The sequence below is a fragment of the Onychomys torridus genome, chromosome 2 (assembly GCF_903995425.1).
Source record: "Onychomys torridus chromosome 2, mOncTor1.1, whole genome shotgun sequence".
NCBI lineage: Eukaryota > Metazoa > Chordata > Mammalia > Rodentia > Cricetidae > Onychomys > Onychomys torridus.
This window is the reverse complement of record NC_050444.1, coordinates 21,103,227-21,125,937: the sequence shown is the minus strand read 5'-3', so window position 1 is coordinate 21,125,937 and position 22,711 is coordinate 21,103,227. Positions and strand designations below refer to the sequence as shown.

Below are 22,711 nucleotides of genomic sequence, written 5' to 3'. Positions count from 1 at the left end.
AATGAGAGAGAGAGAGAGAGAGAGAGAGAGAGAGAGAGAGAGAGAGAGAGAGAGAGAGAGAGGAGAAACCATGGGTATTGGCATCTATTTAGCAAGGTTTTTCTCTTCACCATCAGCCTAGTGAGCAGCATATTCCTGCACAGAGCTTGCAGCTGGATGTCCCTCAGCTTTCTTTGACCCAGGTATAGATCTGCAGTCTTGATCTTACTTTGTTGCAGGATCTTCTCGTTGCCTTCATTCTACATTCATTCTACAAAGGCCTACTGTTTCTCATTCTCTTGGTTGATTCTTCCTGAGAAGTTGAGCTGTGTGAGCACTAAAATCAAGTACAGAGTTCACTTCTCTGTATGTTCTCTTTTGGAGAGGCTGTCTATTGCTATGATGAAATGACTGCTAAATCCTGCCTATTATTCCACAGGTGGTTTAAGAATCCAATATTAGCCAGTGTCATCTTCACACGTTTAGACATTACACTGCTTTCTAGGGAATTTGATTTGTGATGTGACAGAAACCTCCATTAAAGAATCCTTTGGAGCACTAAATATCAATCAATTAACCACACAAGCCCAGCAACCTGGAGAAGTCAGATGGAGATGCCCTCTACCTGCTGTCTTCATCACTCTGCCAAGTGGCTAAGACAGCTCCTCGATCATCCATTCTATTACTTCATCAGATTAGTTTGAGGCATAAGGCATTTATCAGAAAGTAGGATTCCCCTTGGTTTATTTTTTTCTTGCTAAATCATCATGTTGGGAGAAAGAATATGTGATTTTGTTTATTTTTAAAGTATGCCAGTTTGGCTTTACGTCTTCTAACTGAACTGAACCTTGTATCATTTTCCTTAATAATCCTTCCTTCCCCCTGCCTCTCTCTTTCCCTCTCCCTCTCCTCCCTCTGTCTTTCTCTTTTCCTTACTTCCTTCCTTCTTTTATGCTTCCTTCTTTTTTTTCTTCCTCCCTCCCTCCCTCCCTCCCTCCCTCCCTTCTTCTTTCTCTCTCCCCCTCCTCCCTCCCTTCCTCCTCCTCTCTCTCTTGATTCCCAACCTTCTTATTTGTGTGTTTATTCTATTTCTTGTAGCTAGAGTTCTCCTGCCTGGCCCACAGTCAGGACAAATCTCTCTTACCCACCAGGCCCATAGATGCTCAGAATCAACCAAGTAAATACACAGAAACTTACATTGTTTACAAACTGTATGGCCGTGGCAGGCTTCTTGTTATCTACTTCTTCTATCTTAAATTAACCCATTTCTATTAATCTATACTTTGCCATATGGCTCGTTGCTTACCTGTACCTTACATCCTCCTTGTCATGGCGGCGGCTGGCAGTATCTCTCTGCCCCAGCCTTCCACCTCCCAGAATTCTCTTCTCTCTTGTCCCACCTATACTTCCTGCCTGGCCACTGGCCAAACAGCATTTTATTTATACAGAGCGATATCCACAGCAATTTCTATATATGGATTCTTAATTTGTGTTTGCTTTCTAACCTTTTTGATTAATTGAATTGTTTTTTATTCTGTATTTTCCTTTATAATTTGGAAACTGTCTTCCCATTTCTTTGTGATCATTCTTGAAAATCTGCCAAGAAATCTTTAAAGTTAATGTTCAGCCAGATTGTAGTACCTCTGTGGGGCAGTAATTTTATTTCTGCTCAAGTCTCCACATTGAAACTATAATAATGGGTTCTTAATAGACGGTATTTATAGATTTACTTGTAGTCTAGCTTTTTCATTCACCTTTTTCTTTTATACCTCAGATCACCTTTCTGATAATTGTATGAAACATGACCTTTTCATTTCTTAAGTAAAGGCTTGCTATTGATCATTCTTTATTGGTTTATCTAAGCAGTTTTTTCATGCCTTCTATGTTCTCCAAAGAGACTTTAGTGGTTGATTATTTTATTTAAAAACTTATTTTTATTTCATGCATATGAGTGTTTTCCTGAGCGTGTGTAGGTACATCAAATGTACCCATTGGAGGCCAGAAGAGGACATTAGATTTTCTTAAACAAGAATTCCTTTATATTACTTTTTTTCAAACAATGCAATGTTTCTTGACATTTCAGATAAATGTCCTTCACTAGTTTTGAAAACTAGGCCATTTTCTGTCTTGTTTTCATTTTTCTGGGATTGTATATATCGTTATTTTGTCTTTCAAGGTTTTTTGTTTGTTTAGTTTTTTTCCTTGATGGTTTGGTTGGTTGGTTTTTCAAGACAGTGTTTCTCTATGTAACCTTGGATCTCTCAAAGAGTTCTGCCTGCCTCTTCTATGATTAGCTACTACTGCCCAGCATCCATTCAAGTTTTTAACCTGTGGTATTTTTCCTCCTTCCCTATCTTCCTTACCTTCTTTCTTTCTTGTTTGGGTTTTGGGGGGGGGTTAGTTTATTTTGAAATTGTTTGCCACTATTCAGCCCAAGCTGTTGATTTTCTCATTTAAAAATCTTTTCCAGCTAGAATATGTTTGTCTGTCCTCAAGGATGTGGGAAATAACTTATTCCATACTTCCAGTGTAGGTTACCCACAGTGAGTTCCTCCCAGAACACAGTATGGGAAAGAGGATAAACAACTTCAGTAGTGGAATAAGACACACATTTCCAGGCTGGAGAGATGGCTCAGAGGTAAAGAGCACTGGCTGCTCTTCCAGAGGTCCTGAGTTCAATTCCCAGCAACCACATGGTGGCTCACAACTATCTACAATGGAATCTGGTGCCCTCTTCTGGTGTGCAGACAGAACACTGCATCCATAATAAATAAATAAATATTTAAAAAAAAAAAAAACACACATTTCCTCAGACATATGATCCAGGTTAGCATCAGCATCATAATCATGTTTCTAAAGTATGTCCTTGATATACAGTAAGTATAAATAAATTTTATAATGATGTATAATAAAAATATTTCTGGGGGCTTGAGAGATGGCTCAGAGGTTAAGAGCACTGGCTGCTCTTCCAGAGGTCCTGAGTTCAATTCCCAGCAACCAAATGGTGGCTCACAACCACCTGTAATGAGATCTGGTGCCCTCTTCTGGCCTGCAGTCATACATGCTGTATACATAATAAATAAATAAATCTTTAAAAAATATTTTTGTGGTTACCTTTTACTTCAGTCCTTCAAACTTAGTTTAATACTGAAAAGAATAGCCAGATCCAAGTTAGGGTCATTTTGTAAGGCATTTAAAAATAATCTCAGGCCCACTAAAAGTAATGAAAGACCCTGGGCTGTGGCTAATGTTTGAGCACATTCATATTCAGAATCATAAGACAAAACCAAATACAAGGAAAATGCAACTTAGTTTTAGAGTGTTTGCCTAGCATTTGTGAGGCCCTAGATTGAATTCTGAGCCCCTCAAAAAACCAACCAAACAAACAAAGCAGTACAAGTCTCAATAAATGGATACAGCCAAAGAGAACCCAAGGAAGCAGAGCAAGTGAGCATTATATTCTCTTTTGATTTAAAACTTACTTTATGTGTGTAGATGTTCTGTCTGTATGTATGTATGTATGTACACCACATGCATGCCTATTGCCTTTGGAGGCCAGAGGGGGTTTTAGATCACCTGGAACTGGAGTTGCAGACAGTTGTGAGCTGCTGTGTAGGTGCTGGAGATTGGTTCAATCTGGTCCTCTGGATAATTGCTGAGCTGTCTCTCCAGCCCTGTTGTATTCTTTTTATGTGACATGATCTTTTCATATCAAGTTGCAGTAAGACTAAGCACACCCTTTTGTATTAAGACTTTTTTTTCTCTCCAGTTGTATTTGGTTCTTTTTGGTCTCTGAGCCATTCAGCCTCTAGGTCCTGGTACTACAGGCAGTGTCAGGGGTGGGCACACTCTCCTGGCATGGGTCTCAGGCTGGATCAGTCATTGGTTAGCCACTCCCTCAATCTCAGCACCACCCTTACCTCAACACATCCCATAGGCAGGACAGGTTGTAGGCTGAAGGTTATGTGGCGGGTTGGTGTCCCAATCCCTCAACTGGATGCCTTGCCTGGTCAGAGGAGATAGTCAATCCAGAATATGTATCCCCTATTGCTAGAAGTCTTAGCTAGGGTCATCCTTGTAGATTCCTGGGAGATTCCCTTGCACAGTGGTTTCTACCTCACCCAAAACGCCCCACATTTGCAGTTGTCTCTTTCTGTACTTCCACCCTGACCTAATCCCCACCCACCCTCGGTCTACCCACACAATCTCTATTTTCCCTTCCTAAAGAGGTGAGCTTCCCTTCTTGGAGCCCTCCTTGTTACTTCGCCTCTCTGGGTCTGGGGATGTAGCATGGTTCTCCTTTACTTTACAGTTAATGTCCACCTATAAGTGAGTATATAACATGTGTGTCTTTCTGGGTCTGGGTTACCTCACTCAGGATGATTTTTTTTCTAGTACCATCTATTTGCCTGCAAATTTCATGATGTCATTGTTTTTAGCAGATGAGTAAATACTCCAGTGTATAAATATACCACACTTTTAAAAAAATATATTTTTTGCTTGAGAGACATTTAGATTATTTCCAGGTTATCATTATTACAAATAAAGCTGCTATGAACATAGTTGAGCAAATGTCCTTGTAGTATGATTGAGCGTTCTTTGGTTATATGCCCAAGAGTGGTATGGCTGGGTCTTGAGGTAGATCGATTTGAAATTTTCTGAGAAACTGCCATATTGATTTACAAAGTGGCTGTGCATGTTTGCACTCCCACCAACAGTGGAGGAGTGTTTCACTTGCTCCACATCTCCATCATGAGCTGTCAATTGTATTTTTGAACTTAGCCATTCTGAGATGGAATCTCAGAGTCATTTTGGTTTGCATTTCCCTGATAGCTAAAGATGTTGAACATTTCTGTTTCTCAGCCATTTGAGATTCTTCTGTTGAGAAGTCTCTGTTTAGATTTGTAACTTACTTCTTAATTGGATTATCTGGTGTTTTGATGTCTAGTTTCTTGAATTCCTTATGTATTTTAGAAATCAGCCCTCTGTCAGATATGGGTTGGTAAAGATCATTTCCCATTCTGTAGGCTGCCATTTTGTCGTATTGATGGTATCCTTTGCCTTGCAGAAGCTTTTCAGTTTCATGAAGTCCCATTTATTAATTGTTGATTTTAGTGCCTGTGTTATTGGTGTTCTGTTCAGAAAGTTGTCTCCTAGGCCAATCCATTCAAGGCTAATTCCCACTATCACTTCTATTAGGTTCAGTATATCTGGATTTATGTTGAAGTCTTTGATCCACTTGGACTTGAGTTTGGTGGAGGAGGATAGATATGGATATATTGCATTCTTCTACATGCTGACATATGGTTATACCAGCACCATTTGTTGAAAATGCTTTATTTTTCCCATTGTATAATTTTGGCTTCTTTGTCAAAAATCAGGTGTTCATACGTGTATGGATTTATGTCTGTGTCTTTGATTCAGTTCTTTTAAGCCACCTGTTTGTTTTCATGCCAATACCATGTTTTGTTTTGTTGTTGTTTTTTATTACTATAGCTCTGTAGTAGAGCTGGCGAATACTTCCAGAAGTTCTTTTATTGTACAAAATTGTTTTTGCTCTTCTGGGCTTTTTGTTTTTCCATATGAAGTTGAGTACTGTTCTTTCAAGGTCTGTAAAGAATAGTGTTGGGATTTTAATGGGAATTGTGTTGAATTTGTAGATTACTTTTGATAAAGTGGCAATTTTTACTATGTTAATTCTACCAATCCATGAGCATTTGATATCTTTCCATCTTCTGATATCTTCTCCAATTTCTTTCTTCTAAGGCTTGAAGTTCTTGTCATACAGGTCTTTCACTTGTTTGGTTAGAGTTAGAGTTACCCCAAGATACTTTATATTATTTGTGGCCATTGTGAAGGGTCATGTTTCCTTGATTTCTTTCTCAGCCCATTATATCATTTGTAGAGAGTGCTACTGATTTTTTTGAGTAAATCTTGTACCCTGCCACTTCACTAAAGGTGTTTATCAGTTGTGGGAGTTTTCTGGTGGAATTTTGGGGGTTGCTTATGTATGTATACTCTCATATCACCAGTGAATAATGATACTTTGACTTCTTCCTTTCCAATTTCTATCCCTTTGATCTCCTTTTGTTGTCTTATTGCTCTAGCTAGAATTTCAAGTACTATATTGAATAGCTATGGAGAGAGTGGACAGCTTGTGTTGTCCCTGATTGTAATGGAATTTGTTTCTCTCCATTTAATTTGATGTTGGCTGTCAGCTTGCTGTATATTGCTTTTATTATATTTAGGTATGTCCCTTGTATCCCTGATCTTTCTAAGACTTTTATCATGAAAGGGGTGTTGGATTTTGGCAAAGGCTTTTTTAGCATCTAATGGGATGACCATGTGATTTTTTTTTTTTTCTCTCAGTTTGCTTATAGGCTGGATTACATTGACAGATTTTTGTAAGTTGAACCATCCCTGCATCTCTGGGATGAAGCCTACTTGATTATGGTGGATGATTCTTTTGATGTATTCTTGGATTTGGTTTGCCAGTATTTTTATTGAGTATTTATGATGGAGATTGGTCTGTAATTCTCTTTCTTTGTTGTGGTTTGTGTACTTTGGGTATCAGGATAATTGAGGCCTCATAAAAAGAATCTGGCAATGTTCCTTCTGTTTCTATTGTGTGGAACAATTTGAGGAGTATTGGTATTAGCTTTTCTTTGAAATTCTGGTAGAATTCTGTCCTGAAACCATCTGACCCTGGGGTTGTTTTTCTTTTTCTTTTTTCTTTTTGGTTGGGAGACTTAATGACTGCTTCTGTTTCCTTAGGGATTATAGATCTATTTAAATTGTTTATCTTTTCTTTATTTAATTTTGGTATGTGGTACCTACAAAGAAAATTGTCCATTTCTTTTAGATTTTCCAATTTTGTGGAGCATAGGTTTTTGAAGTATGACCTGATGATTCTCTGGATTTCCTTAGTGAATGTTGTTATGGCCCCCTTTTTGTTTCTGATTTTGTTAATTTGCATATTCTTTCTCTGCCTTTTGGTTAGTTTAGATAAGGGTTTGTCTATCTTGTTGATTTTCTCAAAGAACCAACTCTTTGTTTCATTGATTATTTGTATTGTTCTCTATGTTTCTATTTTGTTGATTTCAGCCCTGGGTTTGATTATTTCTTATCTTCTACTCCTTCTGAATTTGCTTCTTTTTGTTCTGGATCTTTCAGATGAGTTGTTACATTGCTAGTATGAGGTCTTCAAATTCTTTATGCAGGCTTTTAGTGCTATGAACTTTCCTCTTAGTACTGCTTGCATGTGTCCCATAAGTTTGGGTATATTGTGTGTTTGGTTTCATTGAATTCTAGGAAGTCTTTAAGTTCTCTATTTCTTCCTTGATCCAGTAGGCATTCAATAGAGAGTTGTTCTTTTTCCATGAATTTATAGGCTTTCTATACTTTCTGTTGTTGTTGGAATCCAGCTTTAATCAATGGTGGTCTGATAAGCTACAGGGGGTTATTTCAATTTTTTTTTTTTTTTTTTTATTTGTTGAGACTTGTGTCCGAGTATATGGTCAACTTTGGAGAAGGTTCCATGAGATGCTAAAAAGAAGGTATATTCTTTTGTGTTTGGGTGAAATTTTCCGTAGATAAGTTAGGTCCATCAGAGTCAATACATTTGTTAGTTCCATTATTTCTCTGTTTAGTTTCTGTCTGGACAACCTTTCTATTGGTCAGAGTGGGTTCTTGAAGTCTCTCACTATTAATATGTGGGGTTTGTTGTGTGATTTAAGGCTTAGTAATGTTTCTTTTACCAATGTGAGTGCCCTTACATTGGGGTATAGATGTTCAGAATTGAGATACCATTTTTCATTTGATGAAGATGAAATGTATTTCTCCATTTTTTTTAATTGATTTTGGTTTAAGTCTATTTTGTTAGATATAGGAATAGCTATATCAGCTTGCTTCTTAGGTCCATTTGCTTGGAAAATCTTTTTCCAACGCTTTTCTTTCAGGTAATATCTGTCTTTGATGTTGAGGTGTGTTTTTTATGTGCAGCAGAAGGATGGATCCTGTTTTTGTAACCATTCTGTTAGCTTGTGTCTTTTTTTTGAGGGGGAATTGAGTCCATTGATATTGAGAGATCTTAAACAACCAGTGATTGTTAATTGTTGTTAATTTTGGTGTTGGTGTTGGTAGTTGTAGTGTGTGTGTGTGTGTGTGTGTGTGTGTGTGTGTGCCTTTGGGATTTGCTAGTGTGTTTTCATAGACATAGTTAATTTCCTTGATTAGAGTTTTCCTTCTAGTACCTTCTATAGGGCTGAATTTGTGGATAGTGTTTAAATTTGACTTTGTCATAAACTATCTTGTTTTCTCCATCTATGTTGATTGAAAATTTTGCTGGGTATAATAGTCTGGGCTGGCATCTGTCCAGGAAGTTCTGGCTTTTAGATTCTCCATTGAGAAGTCAGGTGTGATTCTGATGGGTCTGCCATTGTATGTGACTTGGCCTTTTTCTCTTGGAGCTTTTAACATTCTTTCTTTGTTCTGTATGTTTAGTGTTTTGATCATTATGTGGCTCAAGGATTTTCTTTTCTGACCCAATCTATTTGATGTTCTGTAAGCTTCTTGAACATTTGTAGGCATGTCCTTCTTTAGCTTAGGAATATTTTCTTCTATAATTTTGTTAAATATATCCTCTGGGTTTTTGAGCTGGGTTTTTTTTTTTGTTTTTTTTTTTTTTTTTTTTTTTTTTTTTTTAGCTCTTTCTATTCCTATTATGCTTAGATTTGGTTTTTCATAGTGTCCCAGATTTCCTGGATGTTTTGTGTTAGGATTTCTTTAGATTTACCATTTTCTTTGACAGATGAATCTATTTCTTCTATTGTATCTTCAGTGTCTTTTCCATCTCTTAAATTCAGTTGGTGATGCTTGCTTCTGTAGATCCTGTTCACTTATCTAGACTTTTCCATTTTCAAAATTCCCTCAGTTTGTTGTAATTGGAGTTTTCCTGCCTGGCCGAGTTTTCCTGCCTGGCCCAATTAGGACAGGCCCGCCAGTCTCACAGTCGCTCAGACCCAACCAAGAAAGCACACAGAAACTTACATTGTTTAGAAACTGTATGGCCATGGCAGGCTGCTTGTTATCTACCTTTTCTATCTTAAATTAACCCATTTCTGTTAGTCTATACTTTGCCACATGGCTTGTGGCTTACCAGTGTCTTTACATGTTGCTTTTCATGGCAGCGGCTGGCGGTGTCTCCTCCCACCCAGCCTTCCACCTCCCAGAATTCTCTTCTCTCTTGTCCCGCCTATACTTCCTGCCTGGCCACTGGCCAATCAGAACTTTATTTACACAGAGCGATATCCACAGCACTTCCCCTTTTCTTTTTTTTTAAAGGAAGGTTTTAACTTTTACATAGTACAATTACATATAACAAAACAATTATCAAGCAAGAATTACAGTTACAATATTAAAGAAGATATCCTATCTATCTTATATTTGTGAGTCTAAGGTTTTATATCTAACTTATCTTTTATCATAACTGAGGAAATTATAACTATCTAGTCTTCAACCACATCGAAGACCTCAGAAGGATATAATATTACCTGAGAACCGGGAGAAGGATGCAAGCATTTTTCGGGAGTCTTGCAAGAGTAGACAGAGACAGCTGGCAGCCTGGACAGTCACCTAATGTTCCTTTGTAAAGTTGGGGCATTTGTCTTCAGCCCACAGGGCTAGAGTCTCTTGGTCACTTCTCTCAGTGTCCTGTAGAATGTCTGGCAGTTTCCTCTGCGAAGCAGGAACCTGAAGGGACCATTTTGTCAAGCAAAGTTTAGTGGTCACCTTTCTATGGGTCCTGCACGTCCAGTCGATCAAGCAGTCCGGGCAAGAACAGTTTCTTGCCCAAATGGCTATTTTTGCCAAGGTGAAGATAAACTCCATATGAAGTGTCTTCAATGCCCATCCTCCTCTCTGAAGTAAATTGGTGCTGCCAGGAGCAGACATGTCTCACTGTCCAGAAAGTCTAAATTTTAAAAGTATTTTAAATGCCATATTCTGTAGGTCTTTGATGTATTTGAAGATTACCTATCTATCTGAAATATGTCTATGTATATCTAGAAGACTTAACTAACATGGCTACGAGTATGATTATCATAGACGACTAATTATTAATCTATTTTTAATTATCCATTTCAATTTAAAATGAGCTATACAAACATAATACCTTAAACATGATTAGAAATATACACACAGTATAACAAAATTAACTTTAAGTTTGTATCAATAGACTAAAATCTATACCAATGTAAAACATTTTAAACGAGTTGTTGCTCTTTAGAAGTAAGTTCCTCAATCTACCCTTTCATCCTATTATATCTGTATCATATCCCCTTTTCTTCTTTAGGAAGAGAACTCATTTATAATCAAACTGCTTTAAAGAAAAATATTGGTTTTTCTCTGTCCCACACCAGAGGGTTCTTCTGATTTGGGACACAAGAATCTTTTAACCTTTTCTTTTAGCAATATGTCTGGGTTTAGAGAAGGAGTGAGCCAATTCCATCTCCAAAGCCAGCTTGATAATTTTGGGAATGTGGGCATAGTTTCTCTTACTACTTCCTGCTGGAGGGGGGTGCTGTATCTTATGGGGACACAAAGAAAATTTTAGGATTATGGAGTTGTCCATTAGCGTGAACCTCTGAGCCAGTTGCCTTGAAACCATTCTGGATGTTGGATCATCTGGGCCATGGTGTCATCGGAGACCTTTCAGGTGGTCTTGGCTGATAAAACCTGATGTATATTAATCTGGAACAAATCCACAGCCTCTGGCTTTCTGTGGAAACAAAAGCAGAGACTCTTTTCCAAAGCAACATATCCTTATATCCAAATTTTGAAGTCAAGTTACCTTTAAAATTTACATATTTATTTAACTTAACAGCTTTTACGATCAAATCTTTTTCTGTAGTTAAAAGTCCCAAAGACAAGACAAACCAGATTCTCTGTGTAATATCCATCTTTGTAAGATTGAAACGCCTCTGTGGCTGCTGGCTCCACCCACCTCAGCTTCCCAACATGGCGGTGGTTCAGTTTACCACCAACTCTGGGTCTGGAGCCATGTGTAGCATCAACTATCAGAAGCAGTTCTATTAAAGCAGCGCATAGCCCAGAAATTTTTTTTCTTTTTTTTTTTTTTTAACTAGCAAAGGCTAAATCCACCATGCTGCAGAGTAAAGTGTCGCTTATAGATTCCTCATTCCCGCCACACTGCAGGTCAGACGCACACGCCAGGAACCTGCCATAGTAGCTCAAACCTGCAGGCTGCCACTAACTTGAGGGAGACAACTAGGAAGCTGTTTTTAGCTCCGTTTAGAATCTTTTTTTTCTCAGGTTTTAGGTGGAAATTCTTGCCAACACGTTGGGCACCATTTGTAGTTGGAGTTTTCCTGCCTGGCCCAATCAGGACAAATCTCTCTTACCCGCCAGTCCCACAGTCGCTCAGACCCAACCAAGAAAGCACACAGAAACTTACATTGTTTAGAAACTGTATGGCCGTGGCAGGCTGCTTGTTATCTACCTTTTCTATCTTAAATTAACCCATTTCTGTTAGTCTATACTTTGCCACATGGCGTGTGGCTTACCAGTGTCTTTACATGTTGCTTCTCATGGCGGCGGCTGGTGGTGTCTCTCTCCCAGCCTTCTACATCCCAGAATTCTCTTCTCTCTTGTCCCTCCTATACTTCCTGCCTGGCCACTGGCCAATCAGAACTTTATTTTCTTGGTTGGGTCTGAGCGACTGTGGGACTGGCGGGGTAAGAGAGATTTGTCCTGACTGGGCCAGACAGAAAAACTCCAACTACAGTTTGTGTTCTCTTTATTTCTTCTATTTTGGTTTTCAGATCTTGAGTAGCTACCTTCATCTCTTGCTTTTCTTCCTTTTCTTGGCATTCTTTAAGGGATTTATTGATTTTTTGGTTGTCTTTTCTTTGATTTCCTTAAGGGAGTTTTCTATTTTCTCTTTAAGGACCTCTGTCATCCTCATAAAGTTGTTTTACTGCTTTTCTTATGTGTTAGCAACCGTGGAATATTCAGATCTTGCTGTCATAGGGCTCTGGTGGTGCCATATTGACCTGGCTATTGTTGATTGTATTCTTACACTGGTGTTTAGGTACCTGATTTTAGGATGATTATAGGTCTAGGTCCTTGATTTCTGAGTTTGTCCCATTGATTTTTGTTTTCTATTTGGTCTTCCAGTTTTTGTGGCCTGGATTTCTAGTTCCCAACATGACCTTTGATTTAATAGGGAGGGAGTCTCTCTCTAAGTTGGGAACTGGCCTCCTGCTGGTTAGTTTGGCTTTGGTCCAGCAGGTCTCTGTTCTTCTGACTGGTGTGGTCTACACCCCAACAGTGGGATTCTGCAGGAGTTGGGGGCAGTGCCCAGCAGTGGTGCTGGTGATGAGGTGGGTAGGGGAGGGCCGTGGAATGGGTCCTGGGGATCAGAATCTGGGGAGTGTGACAGCTTAGCTGGCAGGAATCAGGTCACTCACCTCTTCTTCTGACTGGTGTGGACTGTACGTGAGCCAATAAAGTCTACTGGAGTTGGGGGGGAAAGGCTAGTCATAGAGAGGGTGATGAGGCAGGAAAGCTTGGGTGGTGGAATGGGTCTTGGGGGGAACAGAATCCAAGGAGTGGGGCAGTGGGACAGTCCTGCTGGCAGGTGGGTAATTCACCCACTCCTCTGACTGGTGCCTGTATATTATCTTTTTATAGTTTTTTTCTTGATTGGCCATACTTTATTTCATCATTCATCAATAAAACCAGAATTTAAAAGTATACAGTTGTAACTTTGAAAGTTCTTGACAGTCAGAAACTATTGTATTGGATTTCCATTGACTCTTACTTATAGGCCCAGATTAGGCTGTTCTTCATTTTCAGTAAACTCCATGTCTAAATTTGAGTGTTGTCCTAACGGTGTATGTCAGTGGGTTGTTGGTGCTCTGATGTAATTTTGTCTTGGGTCTTCACAATGACGTCTCAGTTCCTTTCACCTTTCAGCAGGCCCAGTTTTTTCTCTTGACCATGCACTGCAACTATCAGTATATACACTCAGTATAAGATGTTTGTCTATACTGTTTACAAGTCATTTTATTTGTTTATGTGGAATAAATAAAACATGGAAGTTAGAGGACAATTTGTGGAGTATAAGGATTGAACTAAGATTGTTAGCCTTGACAGCAGGTGCCTTTATACACTGAATTATCTGTTTCTTACTATCTTTTCATCTCTCTGTCTTTTTTAAGGCTGCCATTATATAAATGTGGTATAGGCTTGATAACTTCCACACTTAAGAACATAATGGAACTTAGAAAATAAGACAGTTGGTTTTGAGTTACACAGAAAGTGTTTATGTTAAAGCAGGAAGGAAGGTCTTTCATTATTATCTAGTAGACCAGACTGCTAAAAATTGAAAAGGCCTTCAATTTCCATTGATTTTATTCCCTTAGTTGATAATGTAAGTGTTCCATTTCAATTGATTTCTTTTTAAAAATTCATTCTACTTTTTTATTTTTGAGATTAATGTAAGTACGTTTCTACCTTCCCTTTCCTCCTGACACCCCAAGCCCCATATGTGCCTCTTCACTCTCTTTCAAATTTATGGTCTTGCTTTTCATTAATTTGTTATTGTATGCAAAATTGTATAGATATATACTTACATATTTATAAATACCATTTGTTTAATCCACATAATGTTACTTGTATCTTAAGTTTTTAGGGCTGACTTGTTTGGTTTTCTTACATGAGCATGACAACTGATTACTCTTAAGTAGATATCAGTTGCAAACCTGTTTTCTCTTCTATAGAATAAGTATATTGACCTGAATGAGGTCTTGATCATAGATTAAGCAACTCTCAACTTTTTGTGTATGTCTGCATACACATGTGTCTATATACCAAAACATAATCTATGCAAATCTAAGCAAGTGAAGAAAGTGTAATGGTTTTAAAATATTGGTCTCTGAATTTAGGGGAAGGATCTAAATGGAGCACAGAAAAGATGACAAATTAAGGGAAAAGCAAGATAAATATTAATATTCATTAGTATTTTTCAGTATTTCCCAGGATAGCCCACTTTAATCTTTAGTAGGTTAAAGGTGGATAGAAGCTGAGCCTTGAGATATTTGGTCGGTAGAAGAAAGCTGTAGTTAGCTCTGCTTTTTGTTTATTTATTTATTTATTTTTTACAAAATTTAAATTATTGGTTAAGTGTACAGTTTAAATTTTTCTTAATATAATTATTGTCCTGTGATTATTTAGGAGGATGTTTTTATTTTTAGGAAATACACACTGAAGTATTTAAAAATAAAAGGGCTATATACTCAGGAGATATCAATAATGTATAAATATATGTTTTCATATTCAGGTATATATTCATTTTTAAATCAACATGATCCTGGATTCTTAGTATTATCATTTACTTTGTTGCTCAGATTGACTCAGATATGGTTAAATGGCCCCACTCTTATATAAGGTTTGTATACTGTCTTAATTTTAAATGAAAGATATCTGAGAACTTGTGATAGGTATGAATTTTCATTGATTAAACGGTTTTAATCATCTTGAAAATTGAAATCTCTCTGACACATGAAAAAACTATCTTTTTTTTTTTTTTTTTTTTTTTTTTTTTAGTAGAGTCAAGGTGAATTTTGGGACATGGCCACTGCTTCACCGAGGTCTGACACTAGTGATGACCACAGTGGAAGGTTACAGTTAAAGGTAACTGGTAAGTGATTTTAGTAATAATGTAGTATTTTGATGGGTAGATGAGATGGAATTTTGCATACCTAATTAGGTAAATATATTCCATAAGTGGTGCTTTTGAGACATACACAATGAAGTTGGACTGATGTTAGGCAGCACTGGGTTTTAGTGTCTTGCCTTCATGTTCTATCTTTTTTTTTTTGCCTTGCCTTGATTTTATCATTTTGTTCATTTCTGTTTTTAAAGTAAAAATAACTTTGTAAAATCCATGCTCTTCATTTCACAATCGCTTGAGTAATAAAAACTACTACTTCTGACTATAAACACGGAGACTGAAGTCCAGAGAAACCACTGCCTTCTCTTAGGAATGAGGATGCCAGTTGCGGTCTCAAGACTCGAGTTTTTTGTTCCTTTGATCACAAACCATGTTCTTTTTTTTTCTTTTTTCCCCTTTTTCGGTCCTGGACATTGAAGCCAGGGCCTTGTGGGTGCTAGGCAAGCATTCTATCACTGAACTACATCCTCAGTCCAGCTTACTCCATTAGCCCTTTTATTTCAAACAGTCAGGCACCATCATGCAATGCTTCCTCTGTTGTTGAAGTCTAGTAGTTGTCTGTCTGTAAACCCCTTTGCTCTTGCATGTTCATTCATCTAAAGCCAGCAGCTTGGGAATAATCAGACTGCCAGCCCAGAGTGGATATCACATTAGCAGCAGAGCTTTTCTTCTGTTGGTTTCTAGGGGCAGGAAGTACCCTATATTCATTCATAAGTTGGAAGCTTAGTTGTTGGGGTGTCTTGCCCTGAGGGTACCCTTCCCTTTATCTGGTGCTAAGCAGGAGGCTGCTTCTTAATGATGTTAATTTCCCTATCTCTTTCAACTCAAACCTTGGCTGCTTCTTTAGATCTGATCTTCTTTTCTTCTCCAAACTCTACATTTTGCATTTATTTCTGCCCAATTTTCTCTTTATCATTGTAGACACAAATAAACATTTTTAATAATAATCACATCACAAATTCATTATTATCTTGCATTGAAATTGCCTCCACTAAAAGATTAGTCAATTACTTTTTAATTTTTGCCTCAGGCAAGTTCTTAGGACAAGGCAAAAAAAGTAGCTAGATTCTTTGCCAAAATTTGACACAAATAAAAGGCCATAAGTCCAATTGCTAATGTTGTTCCCCTAGGAAATACCTTTTGAGCTGATTTTTCATCACATATTTGATCTTAGCACCACGGTCTTCTGATCTCTTGGTAGGATGGCTCATTAACTCTGCTTACAGTCTTCAACTGTTTTTCTAGTACAAAGTTTCAAACTTTTTCACATTCCTCCTAAAACCACTTGGTTAGGTTCTTCACAGCAACAATTGACCCTCTGGTACCAACTTCTCTATCACTTTTCTATTGTTATGATCAAACACCATAGCCAAGGCAACCTACAGAAAAAAACAGTTTATCTGGGCTTATGGTTAATGAGAGGCAAGAACCCATTCCAGTGAGGAAAGCATGGCAGCAAGTGGCAGGAACAGGAGGCTGAGAGGTCTATCTTCAAATGCAAGTGCAAGGCAGACAGAACTTGTTTAGTTTAGGTTTTGTTGAGTCAAGATCTTACTATGTAGCTTACATTGCCCTAGAACTATGTAGCCAAAGCTAGTGTTGACTTTGTGTTCCTCCTGCCTCAGTTTCACAAGTACTGGGACTACAGGCATATACTAATAACCACACCCACCATACTTTTTTTTCCTTTCCCTTTTTGTTTTGAGACAGTCTCTCTGTAGGACTCAGGGTGGCTTCATGATCCTCCTTTAGGCCTTAAGCACTGGAATTACATGTGTGTGCCACTGTGGCCCATGTCTCTTCTTTATTTCTGCCATTAAACTATAGCTGATTGAAGGGAACAAACATAGAAGAACAGTGTGCTGTGGGTGAAGCTCCATGATATAGTGCTTTCCTGGTGTATCCGAGGCTTTGAGTTTCATTTCAGCTTCTAAAAAACTAACCACTCAGTCAACCAATAAATACCCTAGAAACAGGAAAACCATGATCAAAAAGTCAAACAGAAGGTAACCCAATGTAATATGATAATTTACTATACCACAAACATAACTATAATAGCATGCAGAGGTAAGTAATTTTCAGTATTGTAGATTTTAAGATTTTCAACATGAAAGGATCAGATGCAAAGTTTGCAAGGTATATATAGTTCTTGACTTAAAAACTAATTGTTTATTATTGCTGTAGTAGCATTTATATAGCTATGTATTTTTTGGACTGTGTCTAATGGTACCTCAATTACACTTTAAAAATATATTGATTTTTACATTTATTTATGTATGTGCACATACATGAGCCATGGTACATGGATAGATTAGTGAAAAACTTGTGGGAATCTCTCTCCTATTTGGGTTCCAGTGATGGAACTTAATTCATTAGGCTTGGTGGCAAGTGCCCTGACTCACAGAACCACCTCACTGGCCCTTAATTTCACTTAAATTGTCAGCATCTTTAGTGTTTGTTCTATGTGCCATAGGTGATTTTTCTCAAGCATTTAATTATTTATGACCTAACCATTTTTTCTTGTTGATACTGCCTTACTTGTTCTATACTATTTCTTACATCACTGTTAGACTATCTAGTTATTTTCACTTTATAGCACATAGCTTTGGAGAAGTCTTTAAGCAGCTCATTTCTTAAGCATATTTGTCTGGGCTGGCTATTCTCTTTGGCTCCTTATTTGAGTTTAAGCTCCCCATTTCTCTCTGTGTCTACCCTGAACACTCAAACCCAGTAATTTGGTGTTATTGTTGTAAAATGATGTATTAAATTAGAGATGTTTTGAAGCTTTTATCTTAAAATTCCCAGATATAAGAATACATCAAATAATTTTCTTTCTCTTTGGTGTCAATCCTTCAAGTTTTATGGTAAATTTCATGTGGACCATATACATTTGTTAATACATGTTTTTAGGGACATTACTGTTACTGGACCTTTTTAAATTAAGGAACCCCATCCAAAGTCTGCTAATTTTCAATATTTACAAAGTATTACTGTGAAGGGCATTTTGAGTATAACACCAAAGGTAAACCAGTAAATGGGAAAATGTAATTTATCCTGTTCCCACTAATTAGAACTCCTGTTTAAAATTGTAGCATTCACTTTATTTAAAAACATACCACTAATTTTATATGTACTATTGAGCCACCATGTTACAGATTTTTGAGTTAAAAAGGATATTTTTAAAAATCTGTTGAGTGGAGAAGGTAGATCTGCAGCTTTTAGGAGATTAGCAGCTTTTAGTACTGTCAAGCACTTTGTCAAATAAAGAAACACAGTGGGCATATTTTGAGTGGGTCTGCAGTTAACTCATTAGTAATAGCATAGGCATAGTCACCATACTGGATGCGGGGAATTTGTTGATGATGATAGTGCTTTTGCATGCCTTCACTCACCAATCCTAAGAATTGGATATTATTGTTCCCCTGTTTTTCAGGTGAGAAAATGGAGGGGCAGAGCCGTTAATTGACCTCCTTCAGGTCAGGATTCTAGTAATGGCAGTTAAAACATGAACCCACATATATTACACTTCTATGCTTTTAACATGATCCTGTATTGCCTTCTCTTTACTTTCAATGTGTGGATAGATGTAGATGTATCCTGCTTGTTAAATAAGAAACACAGAACCGATTGCATAGTTAAAAACCACGAGGTCAGAGCAAAAGCAGAAAACCTTACCCTTCACTGCTTCTGCGGTTCCTCCTCTCCGCAAGAGACCTACTTCTGTGCGTCCTGTTTATTTAAAGACTTTCTGTGCTGTTTTCTCATTGGTTGTAAACCCAGCCACATGACCTCCTTGTCACTGCCTGTTTGTACAGACCTCCAGGTCGTCTATGGTTGGTATTGAGATTAAAGGCGTGTGTCTGCCATGCTGGCTGTGTCCTTGAACACACAGAGATCCGCCTAGCTCTGCCTCCCAAGTGCTGGGATTAAAGGCGTGCCCCACTACTGCTCGGCTTCTGCTCTGGCTTGCTCTGACCTCAAGGCAACTTTATTGACATACAAATAAAATCACATTTCAATACAAATAAAATATCACTATAGATATATAGGACCTATATGTATCAGAGAAATAACTTTTATCTGGAATGAAACCTATTTGGATGGAGAGTTTCTTGAGAGGTAACAGGTCTGGCCCCTTAGATCAGTCCTTTGGTAGTAAACTTAGAGCAACTTGCAACATCAAAGGATGGGATGAGTTTTAAAACTAACACCCTCCCAGTAGCCCTTCAGACATTATGATAAACGGTGTTTGCACTCCATTGCCAGTATTTTAATAAACATTTGTTTATAATCTTTTTTGTTGTTCTTTACATATTAACACAGGGGTAACTATTTCAAACACTTTATCACATTACTTTCACCTCATATTTCATTGGTTTATTTGACTAATTCTCTCAGTAGAATGGAAGCTTATGTTGTTTTCTTTCTTAACGATTCCGGAGTGTAACATTGGTGCTTTTCTTTTGTCATCTCATACCCAGGATAGTTGCAGTGAATTGGTTATAGAGGTGCTCATAATGTGCTATTTTCACTGGTTGGTAGTTAGTATTGCGCCCTGAAAGTGCACAGTTCTGTGTTTGGAGTAACAGTTGCCATCATTAAAGGCACATGTTGAAGCTAAATTAATTCCATACTACCTTGGGTAAAGTAAATTTAAAATTGCCTTTCTGCAAAAGGTTATGACTAATTTTCATTTCATGATGACATATTGATTTTCAAAATTTTTAAATAAGTTTTTGTTTGAAACTATTTTTCCAGGTTAAACATTCAATAATTTATAATAAATGGGCCACTGATATATAGTGAATACCATGTAGATGAAGGCATTTACTTTTATCACAGTCCTTGGTACAGTTTGAAATTATATTTAAATAGCAGGTAATGATAGAAACTATTCAGGTAGTATACGGTAGTATACGGTAGTATACACTGATGGCCCCTGGAATGTGGGAGACACAGGGGAGAGGCTTGTGATTTCAAGTCGAGCTTGGGTTACATTGTGAAAACTCCCTCAAATATATATCAACATATAAATCAATAGGTACACAGATATCAGATTCCACTATACTTTGACAGGAGTATAAAATGATGAAACCGAGCTGGGTGGTGGTGGCGCACGCCTTTAATTGCACTTGGAAGGCAGAGGCAGGCAGATCTCTGTGAGTTCGAGTCCAGCCTGGGCTACAAAGTGAGTTACAGGACAGGCTCCAAAGCTACACAAAGAAACCCTGTCTCAAAAAAAAAAAAAAAAAAAAAAAAAAAAAAAAAATGATGAGACCACTTTGGAAAAATAGTCTGGCATTTATTCAGTAGAGATTTACTATGCTACCCAGCAGTTCTATTTATGTCCAAAGTAAATGAAAACATGTTCGCAGTGAAACTTGCATATGAATGTTTATGTACAACAACCACAAAGTAATTTAAATGCCTGTCAACTAATAGATAAATAAACTGTGATATATCAATAATGGAATAATGGAATAGTATTTGGCAGAAAAAGGAATGAAGTATTGATGCATGCTACAGCATTGGTTGAACCTAGAAATATGTTAACTGAAAGAAGGCAGTCATGAAATCATGTATATGATCCCACTGTACAGAATTTTCAGGACAGGAAATCTATAGAGACAGATTGGTGGATGTTGGCAGAAGATAAGAATATTGCTCCTTAATGATCAGTTGCTCTTTGGGAGAATTAACAAAAATGTTTTCAAATTAATTTGGATGTTTGTACAAGTTTGAATCTAAAATGAATGAACTATCCTATTCAAATGGATGAATTATCTCAATAAATTTGTTATTGAGAAAATGAGATGGCTTTCAGACATTAGTAGCTTCTCCTTTTACCAGTGAGACATGTGCTAGAGTGAAAGAACTCTATTGTTGTGATTGGTTTACTAGTTGGCAGCACAGATTTTTTGGTTGTACGTACTGACAACTAATTATTGTTTTCTGTTAGTTTCTAGTGCCAAACTAAAAAGAAAAAAAAACTGGTTTGGAACAGCAATATATACTGAAATCATTGTAGATGGAGAGATTAAGAAAACAGCAAAATCCAGTAGCTCTTCTAATCCAAAATGGGATGAGCAACTGACTGTGTGAGTATCTTATATAAAGGATACAAAATCTTCAAGTTACATGTGCTGCGTTTTGTATTTTTTAGAATGACTTCAAATATAAGGTTTTTTTCTTTATCTAAGAATTTAACATACGAAGATATTTTTAATTTTATTTTTCTCAAAGCGGAAGCACAATAATTGTGTTTTTGTTTTATGGACAGTTATTTCCACATGGTCCTATTCTCTCTGAATGTTTGATACAGAAATAAAGTCAGCCATTCTTAATTTTGGCATTTTGAAGTAAAACAATATAAATTTACATGTAATAGAAGCTTTATAGCTAATACCAGCCTTTCCAAACATCTGTAGAAATGTGTTTCCACCGAAGAAGTTTTTCTGAGGTCTCAGTAAGATAATCAGTGTAGTGCCGGTTGTTAACTACAAAAATCCTAATATAGTTTTTAAAATGATAATGTATTTGTAAATACTTGTTATTTTCATTTCTGATCCAAGAAATTTATTATTTCATACAGTATTAAATTGAATTCATGGTTTTGGAAAAATCATTGAAATAGGTAAAAGAATCAGTACTCACAGCGATACTGTATTTATTTTTGTTATAATGTTATTTATGCAGAAATGTGACCCCACAGACCACCTTGGAGTTTCGAGTTTGGAGTCACCACACTTTAAAAGCAGATGCTCTGTTAGGAAGAGCAACAGTGGACTTGAAACAAGTGCTGTTAACACACAACAGGAAATGTAAGTGGCTTTCTGACCTTCGTTTCTTTATACATTACTTCAGAGACTTTAAACATAGCCTTCTAAGTCCAGAGAGGAAATAATAGTGCTGTGTTTATAAAGAACTTACAATTGCCAGTGGTTGCTTTCTGTGTTGTAATGTACAGTGGGCAGTATTTTCCCATCCTTTCTTCACACTGGAGATCATCTGCTAGTTCTCTGATACCAGTTCCCACCACTCATTTATTATTTACCTGTGTACTTTAAGAACTAATTCAAGCATGGTGGCATATCCAAAGCTGCAGGACCTCCATGACACATGTCAACAACAGTATATTCAAAAAGGTCCCAGTAAGGGCCCAGTATTGACAGTGTAGCAGAAGCCAGAGGCCTGGAACCAGACCAGTGATTCTTTGCAATGAACACTTGCAAGTAAAGATCTATGGACTAAAGGATATGTTGTGTCACACTACAGCTTCCATGGTGAGATTTTTTTTCTTTTTCTCTTATTTTAGTGAGGAGGTTGCAAGAGCAGAGGTTAGATATGAATGGACAGGGACATGGATGGGATCAGGAAGCCCGATGTGAAATTCACAAAGAATCAAAAAATTTTAAAAAAGGAAAGAAAAATCACAGATCATGGAAATTACAATTCTATCTGAAGATAACCACTAAATAACTTGTTCTCTTTTTCTTGTTTTAGACATACTTTTCCACTGAACTAATCATCTTCTTCTCTTAAAAAAAAAAAAAAAAAATCAACAGTATACTATAAATACCATAGTTCTGTGATTGAAATTTCTTGGCATTGGGATCTTTAAAGCAGTTTAGACTATAGTAGTACTGTATACAAAACTTCATGTGTATATACATAGATTTATAATACTTTAGAAAGAGTTTGTGGTTTTAAATCTAATCTTAAGTTAGTAATTCACTGAAGATTTAAAAACCAGAATTCTAGTTCATGATATCATTTCCTTGGCACAGGGACAATCATCTTCTCTGAATCACGTCACAAGTACTGCTGAAGGGATACTAGTTCAAGATTTTTTAAATAATTATTTCACTTTTTAAATTCTGTGTATGTGTGTCTCTGTATGAGAATATGTACATGTGAGTGCAGGTGCCCATGGAGGCTGGTGGCATTGGATTCCCCTGGAGGGGGATTTACAGGCAG

At 37.2% G+C, this 22,711-nt stretch overlaps 1 protein-coding gene across 6 annotated transcripts in view; it reads left to right on the top strand.

Annotated features, from left to right (window-relative positions):
* Positions 1-22,711, top strand: part of Wwp1 (WW domain containing E3 ubiquitin protein ligase 1) — a 116,388-nt gene that overhangs the window by 24,488 nt on the left and 69,189 nt on the right. For 5 of the 6 annotated variants that reach the window (XM_036177718.1, XM_036177719.1, XM_036177720.1 and 2 more), the window contains 3 exons: positions 14,608-14,701; positions 20,694-20,832; positions 21,431-21,555. In XM_036177718.1, the coding sequence (XP_036033611.1) occupies positions 14,632-14,701; positions 20,694-20,832; positions 21,431-21,555 (334 nt within the window). In that variant the 5' untranslated portion in view covers positions 14,608-14,631. The remainder of the gene's footprint in view (positions 1-14,607; positions 14,702-20,693; positions 20,833-21,430; positions 21,556-22,711) is intronic. The other variant, XM_036177717.1, reaches the window with a different exon arrangement.